Source organism: Histoplasma capsulatum, assembly GCF_000150115.1.
Source record: "Histoplasma capsulatum G186AR genomic scaffold supercont2.4, whole genome shotgun sequence".
In the NCBI taxonomy this organism is placed as follows: Eukaryota; Fungi; Ascomycota; class Eurotiomycetes; order Onygenales; family Ajellomycetaceae; genus Histoplasma; species Histoplasma capsulatum.
In genome coordinates, this window is record NW_025544804.1 from 2,687,257 (window position 1) to 2,702,831 (window position 15,575).

Below are 15,575 nucleotides of genomic sequence, written 5' to 3' on the forward strand. Positions count from 1 at the left end.
AACTAGTGGGCTCAGTCAGGCATGGATGGATGGGGAAATGTATGCAACCAACTTAGTTAACTACAAGTTTTATCTTTCTTCCGTTGTTTATTTCACTTTCGTTTTCACTTTCATTTTCACTTTCGTCTGTGTTTTCGTCTGTGTGTTTTTTTTATTCTCCTTGCTCCAAAAACGAAGAAATAAAACTATGTTCAGGTCGGGTCGGGTCGGGTCGGGTCGGGTCGAGTTTTGTTTGAGTTGAGTTGAGATTGAGATTGAGATATCATCGAAGAAAGGGGGCCCCAGCTGGCTTGCTTGCTTGCTTGCTTGCTTGCTTGGATTGGACTTGTAACTGTACTGTACTACAGTTCAAATAGTTAGGGGATGCGGGATACGTGATGCGAGGCGAGGCGAGGCGAGGTTGGGCTGGTTGCTTCACTCGGCCAGAACCGGAACCGGCTCCAGCTCCGCTCAGCGTCGGCGGACGGGCATCGATTGAATATGCTCTTGTTGTTGTTGTTGTTGTTGTTGTTTTGTACTTGGAGTGGGTATGTATGTATGTATATATGCCTGTATGTACAGTAGTAACATGTTTCATCGTAACCAATGTACAGTAGATGATAGATGTAGGCTTGATCGATCAATCAACTAATCGAGCAAGCAAGCGAGCAAGCAAACAAGCAAGCAAGCAATAAAAGAAAAAAAAATAAAAGAAGAAGAAGAAAAGATAGCACGGCTAAAAGTAATAATCATCGTCATCGTCGCTGGCCCCTCCGTAATAATTGCCCGCAAACGCCTCGTCGACATGGTCATCCTCCACCACATCCTCCTCCTCATCGTCCGTATCTTCTCCATCTACGTCCGCGTCCGCGTCCGCGTCCGCGTCCTCTTCGCCCCGCTCGGGACCGGGGATGTAGCCGAGGATTTCCTCGTGGGGGTTTGTAGAGGGTGGTGTTGGCGTGGCTGCTTCTGCCTCCTCTCCGAGGGTGGTGGCGGTGGGTTGGGGTTGTGTAGATGAGGATGTTGGCGCTGGAGCTGGAGCTGGAGCTGGGGCTTGGGTAGGGATTGTAGGCACAGCAGAAACAAAGGCTGGAACAGAGCTCCCGGACCTACTTCCCCTGACAACCCTCTCCCTGACCGGGCCCCGGATTCCAAGACCACCAGCAGCAGCAGCAGCAGCAACAGCAGTCCGGTCCGAAACCACACTGGAGCTCCGCACGCTGGATACGCTCGCACTCCGCCTCCTCTTCCTCCTCCACCCTCCATTCCCGCCACCCTCTCCCTCCCTACTCTCACTATCCACCCTCCTCTTATCCTCCTTCCTCTCATCGCCATCCTCATACATCTCCTCCAGCAGCCGATAATTAATCTTCTTGCTAAAACCCCTCTGCTCCAGCATCCGCCTCGTCGCCTCCGCCGGCGTCGACGCTCTCGTTCCCCTGGGCCCTCCACCCCCTACCCCCCCATCCATACTTTCCTCACCTTCCCCCTCCTTCCCGTCCAAGTACCCTACATCGCCCATCCGCCCTTTTCTTCTCTTCCGCGGCCGACGGCCCATGCCACTACCAGGCACTCGCCCGTTCATCAAATCCTCCTCCGCCGCCAACGCGCGCTTGAGCGCTTTGGCCTGTTGCGTGCGCAGATAGTCCTTGTTCTCGTGGACCCAGATACGCTCTTTAATCTCGACTTCGGCGGGGGAGAGGAGACAGTATTTCACTTCCGGGTCGGAGTCGAATTCGCTGGCGTCGATGTCCGGGGTTGAAGGGATCGGTTTCGGCGGCTGGGGGGTGGCGGGGCGCTGTGCTGTTGGCGCGGTGTGAGAGGTTGTGCTATTTGTCGAGGCGAGCAGGTTCGAGCCCGTTGTGAGGAGTTCTTGCATTTCGGATTCGAGGGCGGATTCAGAGGCTAGTTCGGATGCTGTTGGGGGTGGGGGGCGGAAGTTTTTGGCGCCCTTTGGTCGGCCGCGTTTGGCTTTTGTTGTTGAGGGACTTGGGGGGACCCCGTCTTTGTCGGCTAACAAGGCGGGGTCGATGGGGACGTCTGGGATAGCGAAGCCATCTGCGTCTACTCGCATTGTTCTCGGAGTGGAAGATGTTGTTGTTAGCTGTCGGGTATTTTCGTCCTCATCGCCGTTTGCGATTTCAGTGGTTGCGTTTTTCTGCTTCATTGCCTGTTTCAATCTCTTTCCCTGCGTGAAGGCAGGCGGGTCGTGTGCGTTCTCCAACTGGACGGAACGGAATTGGTCGACGGTGAGGTCTCCGCTTTCCGTCGCTTTAAATTCGTTCAACCGTTGATGGATCGTGAGCTCCGTTACTTTAACCACGTACACGACCTCGCGGATAGTTCGCCGGAAGTTGTTCATGCGGGCTGCAAGGATGAGGGCCGCTCCGCAAATGCCTGCGGGGCGCCGACCGGTAATCATCCAGTCGCGGTTCATTCGCTGCACAATGCGTACTGCCTCGCTTGCAACCTGCATCATCGAGGAACCGAACTCAAGCTGTTTCGCGAACCGGTAGATTAAGCTTTCTGGATCAATGGGGTTCATGATAAAGACGTTTCCGCCCAGACGTAGCTCGTCAAGTAATGCTTTGTACGCACGACCGAGTTTGAACACATTAATCTAGTAAAAAGGGGGGGAAAATATTGGTTAGAGTCTATGAACAATTGTGCAAAGTAGAACAGACGTACATACCATCAGCACATCGGCAAAATCAATCAGCATGACTGTATTTCCATCCTGGCGGCGACAGGCAATATACAGACACACGGCCGCAACGGTTTTTGTGCGGCGACCTTGGATAAAATTTAACCCCACCGCAAGCTTGAAAACTTGACCAGCAGCCTTTGTGGCGCTCTCTGGGACATTCAAGGCTCGAGATAACTGGGCAATATAGCGGTTTCCTAATTGCTACAATCAGTGACCGAATCATAAAATAAACTATATCAATGGGCGCCATCCTGTTGTTGGGGGGGGGAAATAGAAATAAAAATAAATATCAAACTAGAAGGGGTTTAAGGACAAAAAAACCCACCATTTTGCTCCGTAATCTCCCTACTCTCCATGCCACCACCCCGTTGGAACCCAGGCCCGAAGCTGCGCCCATAGCTCTGACCCGCCCCGACAAAGGTGCCTTGCACAACAGCAGCACCGGACGCGGATTCGCCAAATGTGATTTCCGAGACAATGTTCGCTTCGCTGACGACAGTGCCACAGCCCGAACACACTTTCATGCCATCATCCTCCACGATATTCGGGGCCGGACAGCCAGGGTTTGGGCAAGTTGAGGTCTTGGGATGGGTGGTGGGCTTTTGTTGCAGGCGCGGGCGAGGACTCGGGATGGGATTGGGGTTGCGGAGACTGGCGAGGCGTTGGACCGGGCCGCGTATCCCACCGCCTGGAGCCCGGGGGAAGCGGGCGGGCGGGCGCATGCTGGTCATGGTGGGAAGGCGGGAAGGCGGGAGGACCCGCGGCTTGCCGATAGAGCTAATATACATGGGCATTTAGTATTTGTATTCGTTTTCCCTCTGGGGGGGGGGGGGGAGGGAGAGAGCAAGTTTAAGACGGATATATCAGAGGAATGAGGGAGGTGCTCACGAATTGGCACGGCTGATAATGAAACCCCTTGCCTATATGTAGTGTGATACGGATAGAGTGCCGCTTCACAAACGAAGAAGAAAAGGAAGATATGGGATATGGATAAGCAGCAATATCTGTAGGTTGAGACCACGAGCAGCGGAAGAATGCGCATGGATGGCGAATTGGCCAGAGACGGGCCAGCAGCGGCTTGGCGCACCCAGCGTGGTGCAGCGGCTAAGCGAGTGACTAAGCGGTGAACACGTGCTACCAGTGGCGCCCCAGGTTCGAGCCGCGTGAGGAGCAGACGCTCGATCGGTATTTTCGAGAACAAGCGGGAGAAGACAATAATAGTGATACAATGGCCGTCTGCCTCCATCTTGCTCTGGGGTCTGTTCAATACCCCAGTATGGGTGGCCACGCCTGGGGGTTTACGGTGCAGTGGACGATGTATATACTGTACATATATAATATAATATAATATAACCTGACTCCAGGTACCGCCACATGGCAAAAGAGTCGCACAGTCGCACCTCCACACTGGTTCCATCTTGGCCATCCTGTCATCCTGGGCGTTTGCTTAGGCGCGGCGAACTCGATTAACTCGGGGCTAATGATAGTTTGTGCCTGGACGTCAACAATAGAATGACGGGGAACCGACCAGAAAAGCCACCGTCGGTACATACTGTACATGTCCCTCTGCGTACCCCGGATTTTCTTTCCTCTTGAGTCCTCTCGTTGCTTTTTCTCCTGGGCCAACACACAACCATCCTTGACTAATCAGCTCGTTCACCTGTTCCAAAATGACGGAAGCCGAGCCTCTCGGGATGACCTCGATCCACATCCACGGGCGGTTTTGTTCCCCGGGGCGCTGGCGGGATGGAGGCGGCGGCTGCGCGATTTGTGCGTGCTGGGCTCGAAGGCTGCTCGCAAACCTTCCATTGCCCGCCATTGAGTGCGAGAATCCCGCACAAGTCACGCAGCTGGCCTTCGTGGAGTTTCTATGAAATGCCATATATATAAGATGTGGTTTTGACTTCCTTCTGGGTTTTTCATTGAAGGTCATCCATTTTCCTATGGTTGATTGATCCCTGCTGCATGACGGCTGCTCTCTCCGACTTGACAAAAGCTCAAGTAAATATATAAATATATATATATATATATATATATACATATATACCCGTCACCCCCGTACGCCAAACAACATATTCTTCTTTTGTCTCATTTCAAGAAACCCGTGCGTTTGCAGGTTTCCGCTGAAGCAATATTTGTCAAAACCGATCTAAATAGCCACGCTTTCCGCCCAATTTTCTGGCCTCCCCCAATTACTCTACACTATTACGCTGCAATCATCCGGTCATCACCAACGTATGCTACTTGACCGCTATTTTATCTTGCAGAATAACGATGGCAGACAATCAGCCAATCCCGAAGCCGGCCGCCGTGGCCAAGCGCACATCTCTCCCGCTGCTATCTGCAGGGCCCAAAACTACCACAACCGTCCTCCTCGTCAATAATATCCACTGCGCATCATGTGTGGCATACGCAAAGGAAGTCCTGTTCCATATCCCCCACATCATCAGCGTTGATGTGACAATACTCGCCCACAAGGTCCACATCCGTCATGGTCCGGAGGTATCAACCACCCACCTCGTGAACGCTCTGATTAATGCTGCTTTCGAGGTCTACCATGCAAGTTCTCGCGATGAGTCGGGAGCAGAAATAAGCAACATCGACGTTTCCCTACCCGCGAGTCCGTTCATAGAACGTCACCTGTTCCGCACAGGTGTCCAGGGTGACAAGAATGCCCAGGCAAGGAATAGAACGCATATTGACAACTGTGACGCTTGTCGTGCTGAAGAGCTGGCTAGGACCCAAGCAGATGAAAAGAAGGACCTGTCGAGCTTCCCGCAGCTTCATGCTGTTGGGGACAAAACGCCGATGGGCAATGACCTTTCCAAGAAGCCGGAGAAGGTAGCAGACGAGTCTTGGATGATTAAACGAAGCGATGTCCCCGATCTCGAGAAGGGTCTTGCTCTGACTGACGAGGAATACAATGTATCCATTAGCATATCCGGGATGTCGTGTTCCTCGTGCGCTGGAACTGTGACGAGCGCGGTTGAGCAACTTAGTTTTGTGAAATCCGTCGACGTTGCTTTTTTGACGCATAGTGCGTCACTCACCATCCGGGGCCCGAAAGAGAACATCGATGAAGTCCTCTCGGTAATCGATGGCCTCGGTTACGAAGGGGAACTTCAAGACATCTCTTTGAAAAGTTCTCCATCGTCGCGCCGGGACATCTACGCTGCCACCGCCAGCATCGGAGGGATGACCTGCGGCTCCTGCGTAGGAACCATCACGCGCGGAATCCAGGAACTCCCTTTTGTTACTAATGTTGTTGTCGACCTTCTGGGCTCCAGTGCAAAGTTTGAATTCGAAGGTCGTGAGAGACTCGATGAGATTAAGCAAGTTGTTGAGGGTCTTGGATATGAATTTGTGGTTACACAGTGTGTCCCGCTCAAACAAAATGGAACCGGACCGGACGACAACAGCCCCTTGAAACGGACGGTTGAAATTAAAGTTGATGGGATGTTTTGCCACCACTGCCCTGAAAAGATCTTGAGTGCTTTAGAAGCAATGGACAGTGAATCGGTTTCAGTCGTTGAAAGCCTCACGTTCAAGAAGAATGTCGTGAAAATCACTTACCAACCAAATCCCCCTTCCATGACCATCCGGAAAATTATTGCTGTTATCGAATCTGCCAACGACGCTTTTAAAGCAAGTATATATCATCCTCCAACCATTGAGGACCGTTCTCGTGCGATGCAGCTCCTCGAAAGACGCCGCATACTCCTACGCTTGCTGTTTGTTTTCATCGCGGCGATTCCGACCTTCCTGATAGGCGTCGTCTGGATGTCCCTGGTACCTTCAACTAACAGGTTAAGAACATATTTCTACGAACCGATATGGGCAGGCCAGGTAACCCGTCTGGAATGGGCGTTGTTCATCATCACCACACCTGTCATGTGCTATGGTGCCGATGTTTTCCATGTCCGTGCTTTCAAGGAGATCAGAGCGTTGTGGAGACCCCGTAGCAAGGTACCAATCCTACGAAGATTTTACCGCTTTGGAAGTATGAACTTGCTCATTTCTGCGGGTACTTCTGTGGCATATTTTGCATCAATTGCGATGCTGGCTGTCGCAGCTGGAATGGAGGAACACCAACCCCACATGTCACCGTACTTTGACACTGTTGTTTTCCTGACCCTGTTCATTCTTGCCGGACGGTTCTTGGAAGCTTACAGCAAAGCGAAAGCCGGCGATGCTGTCGCATCCCTGGGTAAACTTCGTCCATCCGAGGCTCTTCTGGTGCTTGATTCTCCGTCGACGAACCCTGATGATGCGCCGAGTTCCAACCTCCAACGCGTTAACGTTGATCTGCTGGAAGTTGGCGATATCGTGAACATCCCGCATGGCGCATCGCCTCCCGCTGACGGTATTGTGACCAGTTCCGATACTTACCGGTTTGACGAGAGCTCACTGACCGGGGAGTCGAAGCCGATTACGAAAGTTGCTGGAGATAAGGTATATTCAGGGTCTGTGAACGTTGGACAACCAGTATACATCCGAGTATCCGATATCGGTAGCACGTCTATGCTTGATCAAATCGTTGCTGTTGTCCGAGAGGGCCTGACCAAGCGTGCCCCTGTTGAGGGGGTAGCGGACATCATGACGAGTTATTTCGTACCGGTAATCACCCTCATCGCTATCCTCACATTCGTGATCTGGCTCAGCTTGGGACTCTCCGGCAGTCTCCCTCCTGACTACCTCGATTCGGCTCAGGGCGGATGGGCATTTTGGTCATTAAAGTTCGCCATTGCCGTTTTCGTGGTCGCCTGTCCTTGCGGTTTGGCTTTGGCAGCTCCCACTGCTCTTTTTGTTGGTGGCGGCCTTGCTGCCAGACGAGGGATCCTTGTTAGGGGTGGTGGTGAAGCCTTTCAGGAAGCGAGTAAGCTTGAGGCCATTGTCTTTGACAAAACGGGGACTTTGACTGAAGGAGGGACGTTGCGGGTATCTGATCATGAAATGCTTGTCGCGGACGAGGAACAGCAACGGGTTGCCTGGGAATTGGCGAGGACTTTGGAACAGAGCAGCACACACCCGATCGCGAACGCGATTGCCGATTTCTGTGCAGAGCAATCCTCCGTCTCTGTCATATCCTCAACACTAACTGAGATACCCGGACAAGGAATGAAAGGAATGTTCTCGCTAACGGTCAACGGTGTAGAGGTTAAATATGAGGCAGCTATTGGAAGTCAACGGCTGTTAGACTCTCTCGTCGATGAAAATGGAACTGATCTTTATTTCCTATCCAACACACTCACTAAGTACCAATCTGAGGCAAAGTCCACCGCCATCCTCGCCATTCGCCAAATCTCCGATGCTCCCTCCCCATTCGTCCCTGCTATTGTCTTCGCAACTTCGGACCCGATTCGACCCGAAGCAGCAAGTGTGATATCCAGCCTCCAATCCAAAAACATCGAAGTTTTCATGTGTAGCGGAGACAACCAAACCACAGCACACGCCGTGGCGGCCACGATCGGAATCCCCGCCTCAAATGTACTGGCCAACGTCCTCCCTTCTCAAAAGGCAGAGTACGTCCGCCAGATCCAAGACAACAAGCTGCACACCACCACCAGCACCAGCAGCAGCCGACAAGAAACGCATCATCGCCTTCGTCGGAGACGGCACCAACGACTCCCCCGCCCTCACCGCCGCAAACGTGAGTATTGCCATGGCCTCCGGCTGCCATGGCCTCCGGCTCCGACGTCGCCGTTAACTCTGCCGGCTTCATCCTCCTCAACTCAGACCTGACCACCATCCTCGAGGCGCGTGTTCAACCGCGTCAAGTGGAATTTTGGCTGGGCCGCCATCTACAACATGATCCTGGTGCCGGTTGCGGCGGGCGTGCTTTTCCCCATAGTCACGGGCAAGAAGGTGAAGGAACATGGCACGGTGGTGAATGAGCATTGGCGACTCGATCCTGTCTGGGCGAGTTTGGCGATGGCGCTGAGTAGTATTTCGGTGGTGGTTAGTAGTTTGGCGCTGAGGTTCGAGTGGAGGAGGGCTAGGCCGTGGATTGTGCGGAAGGTGCGATTTTGGACGAAGGCGTGAAAATGACGCTCGAGATTTTTCTTTCGTTCTTTCTCTCTCTTTTCCACATGGAGATGAAATAATGAGTATTCTGTTTATTCTGTTCTAATATTTTTATTTTTTATTTGTTTTAATTTTTAATTTTTAATTTTTTTTTTGGCCCTCCCTTTGATCACATTTTGTTGAGCAAATCATCATCATCATCATCATCATCTTTGTTATTATGTTTTAACCGAGTTATACTGTACATATATTATTTCACTGGCACTGTTTTCTTCACAGATTATTATTATCTAATATTTCGGGTTATTGCAGTGAAGCTGTGTGATACCATGTATCTAACGTCATGAAAATCTAATTATTGGACGAAGTTTAAACATTAAAACATATATAAAATACTCGCATGCAAAAAAAAAAAAAAAAAAAAAAAAAAAAAAAAAAAAAAAAAAATCAGCGTTCATCTGGCCTCTAATACGTAGTTATTGTACAGTAACAAAACTGTATGAAGAAGATAAAAAAAAAGGGGGGGAGGGGAACTTACTAGTTCTTCGATTGAAATGCGGAGTTTCTTCGCGACAGCCCACTTACCTCCATGTAGTCGAGGGCTGGAGCCGTGTCAGCGGCGAAAATAAAGAATATAAAAGTATATACATATATATATACATATACATAGCAAGGATAAACCAGAGGGCAGAACAATCAGAGCAGCGCTGTGGAATAGGAAGAGAAGAGGATAAAGCGGAACGGATGAGAACAGAAAATGAGAAATTAAAATCATAAACGGGGGAAGATGAGAGATGACCGCCGCAAAATTATGAAGTGGCCCCGGCCATGATGCATATATCCCGTATAATGCAAAATGACAAACACCGAAATACCGCCGCAATGAATGAAAAAAAAAAAAAAAAAAAAAAAACAATGAACAGCCATAGCAGCGGAAAAACCAAGAATAACACCCAAAACAAGAATCCCAGCATCAATTCCAAAACCGGCCGTCATTACCGGTACCAATTCCCATTATTATTTGACCCCCCAAACCTCTGCAATCTTCTTACTAACCTGCTTCCCAACCTTCTTCCTCCCCACCAACCCCCCCAATTTTTCAAACACCATGTTTTCCATCGCAGCCACATCTCCCTCAGGCCGACTTCGATAGGCTGCCTCAAACGCTTCGACAAATTCCCGCGGCGTCCGCCAGTGCCGCTGGATCTCCAGCGCTTTATCAGCCGTCACGCCACGCGTGCACATGAGCATTTTCAAGAAAAGGTCGCGAAGGGTGAGCATTTCGGACTTGGAGGCGAGGGAAGAGAAGTTGGGGAATGTGACTGTATACGTTGGTTTTCTGGTTGTGGGTTGCGATGGCTGAGAGCGAAGTCGTTTGAGGAGATCTAGATAGGCTTGGGAGGAGGTGAGGTGTTTGGATGGAATGATTGAAAGGGGGCACGGCGTGGTGGTCCTAGTAGAGCCACTGGCGGTGGTTGTGGTGTACATTCTTCGCAACAGTTCTGTCATTCGAGCTAGATACCTGATGGTATCATCTAGATTACGCGTCTGCTTGACGAAGTAACCATTCACAACTTGCGTGGATGCAATAGCCGATGAGACATGTTCGTAATATTTCGACGCGGCAGAACCCGCATCAGCGAAGTCTTCGACTAGATAAATGACGTTCTGCACCCCTGAACGCCGTAGTCGGAATTTCTGCTCACGGAAGCGCCCGTCTTTGATACTGCCGATTAGATCGTCCAGACGTTTTCGCTCCACAATCCAATCAAGCATGACTTCGTCCCCTTCTTCGCCGTGTCGGGCGAGGAACGTTGGGTCTCTGCATTTGGCGATCCAGAGCACATCTCCGACTTCAAGAGAACGTACGACTGGCGTTATTCCCTTCTTCATGAGTTCGTTAGCGATGTAATCTCTGTCCTTCACAGAGCGTATTTCGCGAACGTCGAGGACAAGCTCGACGGTGAAGCTGTCCGGCTGGAGTGTTATTGGCGTGAAGGCAGGCGTAGACGATGATATATCGGCGTTTTGATCTGATATATCTCTATTGAATGACGTTTGTCGTCCAATGTTTGTAGAGATAGCCTCTTGCATTCGTGGAATGGCTGGATTCGAATTCTCTCCCGAGTCCGAATCTTCTAGATTAATTACTTGCTGCTTAGGGTGCTGGTGGTGAACGAGAGGAATTGAGTCTAAGCCCCCACTTGGTAGAAAGGCTGACGGATCCGTATTCCGCTGCAATTCAGTTTCATGGACTCGCCCAAGTCGATCAGATCGTGACGGCTATAAAATGATCAGATGATGACAAAAAAAGGTACTGTTGGAAGTAAACACTACATACTTGGCTATACCGGTTTTCAAGTTCATTAGAACACTCGCTTGGCAGAGTCTTTTTAATCCTCCTCGCAATTTCCCATCCTTCATCGGTGAGCAGATACCTTCGTGACGACGGCCGACCATGCTCGTACACAAGATCTTTCTGTACCAAAGTTTTCATGGAATTCCACGCTGTATAAAACTTAGACTGGTCAGGAGGCACTGTATATGAAGAATCGCAATAGGGTTGGGCGAGTTCAATAAGTTGCTGTTTGGTGAGTCCAAGGGATGAATTTTCATCCATATTGGCAAGCCCCAGGAGCAACCCATACGGGCCAGAGCGTAGAACTGGCACATAAGGCTTCACTTTCTTTGGCTTCTTAGCCGGCTGGGATTCATCGTTGCCATTCTGTGCTGTTCTTTTACGGGCTAGAATACAAGGCATCAGCTTCAGATCGTAAAAACCTAGGAGGGAGTGAAAAGAAATGTATACCGTGATGTGGTAATTCAGGGATAGGAAGCCCGTTTTGTTCGCAATGGGCAATCAATTTTGCTGTTAGACGGTCACATAACTTCGGGCCAAAGCCATGGAGCTGTTGTGCTTCTGAAGGATGGCTGAAGGGTATTGGGCAAACTTTCATGGAATCATATGCCTTTTTGTATCTGAGATCACGGAATTAGCACGAATGAGTTTCCCCCAAGAAGATAGGCATCGTGGGAGGAGTCGCAGAGCACATACACATTGACGCCCTTCGAATTACGCTCCCGCGCCTCATCAAGCCATTCCTTGATCCATTCGAGGAGTAACGGGTTCGCACAGGAATCGCCAGCCATGACAGCTAATGCCCTTCAGCCAAATTATCGCATCAAAGCTGATTCTAGCGATTACAAAAGCGGGACCTTTGTAGCTATGAGATAAAAGGATATGGTGGACGTGGTTGTAGTCACGAGAAACTCGCGTGGTCACGTGGGGGTACATTTAGCAGATAGATTGGAACGATTGTGTTGGGCACTAGTTGCCCAGGTGGCCCTCCACCGCACGTGATTACCCCTATATAGTTAGCTAGTGACCACAACAATAACAAGATCAACCATCCCACAGATTATGGCCTGGATAGCAGATTTTTAAGAAAAACAACATGTTTTGATTAGAATACACTGCAACTGATGTTATATTGAATGAGTTAGATATTATTTCTCTGAAAAGAGAACTCTTTATCTATAAAAATAGTATAATTAATGAAATTACTATTGAGACTGCTGTAGAGATTTTATTACTATTTTGAAGAAATTAAAAACTTATTTATTTATTTTCATTCAGAATCTTTCTAAATCAGATTGATTATAAGTGATTCTCAATTATCTATAACTTTTATATCAGAATATAAGAAGATATTATATTTATAATCAAGAATTTTTCAATTCTTCTTCTCTATTACTGAGTAAGAATTCATTTCAGAAGTAAAGAGTGATCAAACTGAATATATAATAACAGAGAAAGATATAATAATCTCTGACTCAGTATAAAATACTGATAAGATATCAGAATATAAGAAATCTGAAAATAATATATTCAGTTCTATACTGATATCTATACTAAATTCTAACAGTATAATAATTATAACAGCAGTAGATCTTATTACACTCTATAAATAATTAATATCAGTATATATACTGTCATCTTCTTCATTATTTTCTTTTTTATCTTTATTTTCTCTGAACTCTATATTAGAAGAAGATCTGAATATACTGATTTATAAATATCAGAAGAAAATATAGATTTTATTGAATATAAAATTCATTATTATATTTAATAATATCAACTATCAGATATAAAAGATGATATTCTTTTTGAATATAAAAATAATCAGTAATATAGATATTCTCAATAAAAATCAATAGAAATTATCTGAAAATTTATCAATACTCAAGTAATAATATTAAATAATACATTCAAAGCTACTCTTCTATTATATATTATAATCTCTGATAGATTCTATCTGTTTAATTATAAAATCTATTTAATCTGACAATATAATAACTTTATAACACAAAATAAATACAGTATATATAATGTTTCTAGAGAAGAAAAGAATTAATATTCTCAAAGAACTTATTTATTTATATATTAAGAACAGTGATTATCTGATATATATATATTGATATCACTATTTATCTGTTTATATATAATAATTAATAAAGAACTGCAGTGAGAACTATCTTTATAATTTTTTTATTATCAGTCTCTGAAATTATCAGAAAATCTATATTAAATTATATTTTAATATATTTTATAAAACAGATCAGAGTCTAATTGTCAATCTAAATATTAATAATTTTATAAAATAAATTATTTACTGAATAAATAAATCAGAGAATTCTGAATACTTTAAAACTTCAAAAATTAATACAGTTATCAATGATAATAATAATAATACTACAATTATCATTATAATTTCATAATATAAATACTGTAAAATTTCAGAGTATATAAAGACTAATTACTATTATCTAAACTCTGACAAAGTATCTAAGTAGTGAAGAAAGAAGAATAAAAATAATAAAAGTACTGATAATACTGAGAATATTAAAAAAAAGAGAAAAAATAAAAAAATAAATAAAAATAATAATAAATCTACTGATATTAAAACATCAGATTTTTTTATTTTATAATTTAATATTAATATAATATTTACTTTATCTATATCATCTGCTATAATATTCAAATTTTGATATCTCAACATCTATATAAGTTTTAATATAACAGATGAAAGATATTTATTGATATATATAAAGTTATTTAAAAGAGATTTAAAGATAATTACTGTAAACAGTAATATAGAATAAATTGAGAAAATAGATAATATTCTTCTAGAATTAGAAAAAAGAAATATCTCAGTGAATTATATTTACTGAATTTTTAATTTTACTGTTAATCTTCTATTCTTTATGAAACTAAAAAATTAAGATTTTAGATATCAACTATTTAATATTATCTCTTTTTATTTTACAATAAAAGCTCTGAATGATATTAATTTCACTGCTATTTATATATTCAAAAAATTAATCTATAAGATAATAGAATAAAAATCTTAAATAGATATTTATCATCTATTTCAGACTGTTCATTTTATAGTCAAATTTTATAATTATAAAAATATAATATCAACAACTGTGAGAAAATCTAGCAATTAATTTAGTGATTACAACTCTCTGATAAAAATATTTATAAAATAATATATTACTCTAGAGTATATTTATATTAATACAATCATTACACTAGTGAAGAATTTATTATCTAATATCTGTATTAAAAAATCTAAAACAGACTTCTTCTGTAATAGTTGTATTAAAATAGATATAATATATAAGTTTTTATAAACTTTTATATTATAAGTATTGTAAGTGTAGTAATTTCAGCTTATTATTCTTTCAGAGTGTACATCACTCTCTATTATCAAGAATAGTATATACTACTGCACTAGTTATTTTATATAAGAAGAGCTGAAAAGCTTAGAAGTTTTGAGAAGTTTAAGTAATTTTTGAATTATATCTGATAGTATATCTAAACTGAAGAAAGTATATACTTCTGAGAATATAATAATTCCATCTATAATATAAGTTGTAGTTATCATATCAGTGTGATTATCTCTATACTTGAGAATTTGATTGTATGAATAAATAATAAAGTTGAAATACTTTCAATTGCAATATCAGTAGTAGATAACTCATTCAAAATATAAAATAAATTGAGAGTGTAGAAAGATGATATAGAGATGAATAATAATTCAAAAAATCATTTTATTTATAAGCTTAAGAAAAAGATATTAGTCAGTTGTACAATCAAAAGAATATTATCAAAAAATTACTTTATAAGAATAATATTTTTAAAACATAGAGAAAAGTATATAATTGATAATAATTATTATAAATATCTACAATCAACACTCATTTCTTGTATCTGAATCACAGAAAATACAACTAGTCTCTGAAAATCTATATAAAATAGTATATAGAACAGCAGCTTTTATATCTGAGAATAATAAACTTCTTATTTACAATATTTTATTGAAAGAGATTCTAGTGATGTATAATTTTTATCAGATAGAGCTTAAAGTATAGAAGAAATATCAGTATACAGAAGCTATTCAGTAATAAATAATAAATATTATAAACTTTATAGATAGCTTAATAAATATCAAAAATAAATAAAATACTCAGATGACTAATTTTCACTGAGAATTGAAATATATATATTATAAAACTAAATACTCAGTAACTCTCAAAATTCCACTGTATAGTTTAACTAATTTATTTAATATTAATACTTCAGTAAATAACTCTGACTCAGTATATATAATATAAACAATGCTTTTAAAAAATACATCATTTATTATAGAATATATCAAGTCAGATAATCTATCTAATCCACTATACTTTGATAATGAATATAAAAATAATACTGTTCTTAACTGATTGAGTTGTATATATTTTTACTATTATATAAAGGATGAGCTTACAGAATAACAATTCACTGAATTACAGCAGA

At 43.7% G+C, this 15,575-nt stretch overlaps 3 protein-coding genes across 3 annotated transcripts; 1 reads left to right on the top strand and 2 right to left on the bottom strand.

The window, feature by feature from the left end:
* Positions 1 to 715: 715 nt before the first annotated feature.
* On the bottom strand, positions 716 to 3,417 carry HCBG_03940 (transcription factor tfiiib complex subunit brf1; the record flags this gene model as incomplete). The annotated part of the gene is made up of 3 exons (XM_045430989.1): positions 716 to 2,599; positions 2,672 to 2,880; positions 3,012 to 3,417. 3 exons carry the CDS (start codon positions 3,415 to 3,417, stop codon positions 716 to 718), a joined length of 2,499 nt encoding a protein of 832 aa, XP_045289132.1.
* A 1,543-nt stretch (positions 3,418 to 4,960) lies between these two features.
* HCBG_03941 (copper-sulfate regulated protein) lies at positions 4,961 to 8,728 on the top strand (the record flags this gene model as incomplete). The annotated part of the gene is made up of 2 exons (XM_045430990.1): positions 4,961 to 8,388; positions 8,443 to 8,728. The coding sequence occupies 2 exons, from the start codon at positions 4,961 to 4,963 to the stop codon at positions 8,726 to 8,728; spliced, it is 3,714 nt and encodes a 1,237-aa protein (XP_045289133.1).
* A 999-nt stretch (positions 8,729 to 9,727) lies between these two features.
* On the bottom strand, positions 9,728 to 11,860 carry HCBG_03942 (crossover junction endonuclease mus81; the record flags this gene model as incomplete). The annotated part of the gene is made up of 4 exons (XM_045430991.1): positions 9,728 to 10,993; positions 11,052 to 11,455; positions 11,520 to 11,689; positions 11,766 to 11,860. The coding sequence occupies 4 exons, from the start codon at positions 11,858 to 11,860 to the stop codon at positions 9,728 to 9,730; spliced, it is 1,935 nt and encodes a 644-aa protein (XP_045289134.1).
* Between the last annotated feature and the right edge of the window lie 3,715 nt (positions 11,861 to 15,575).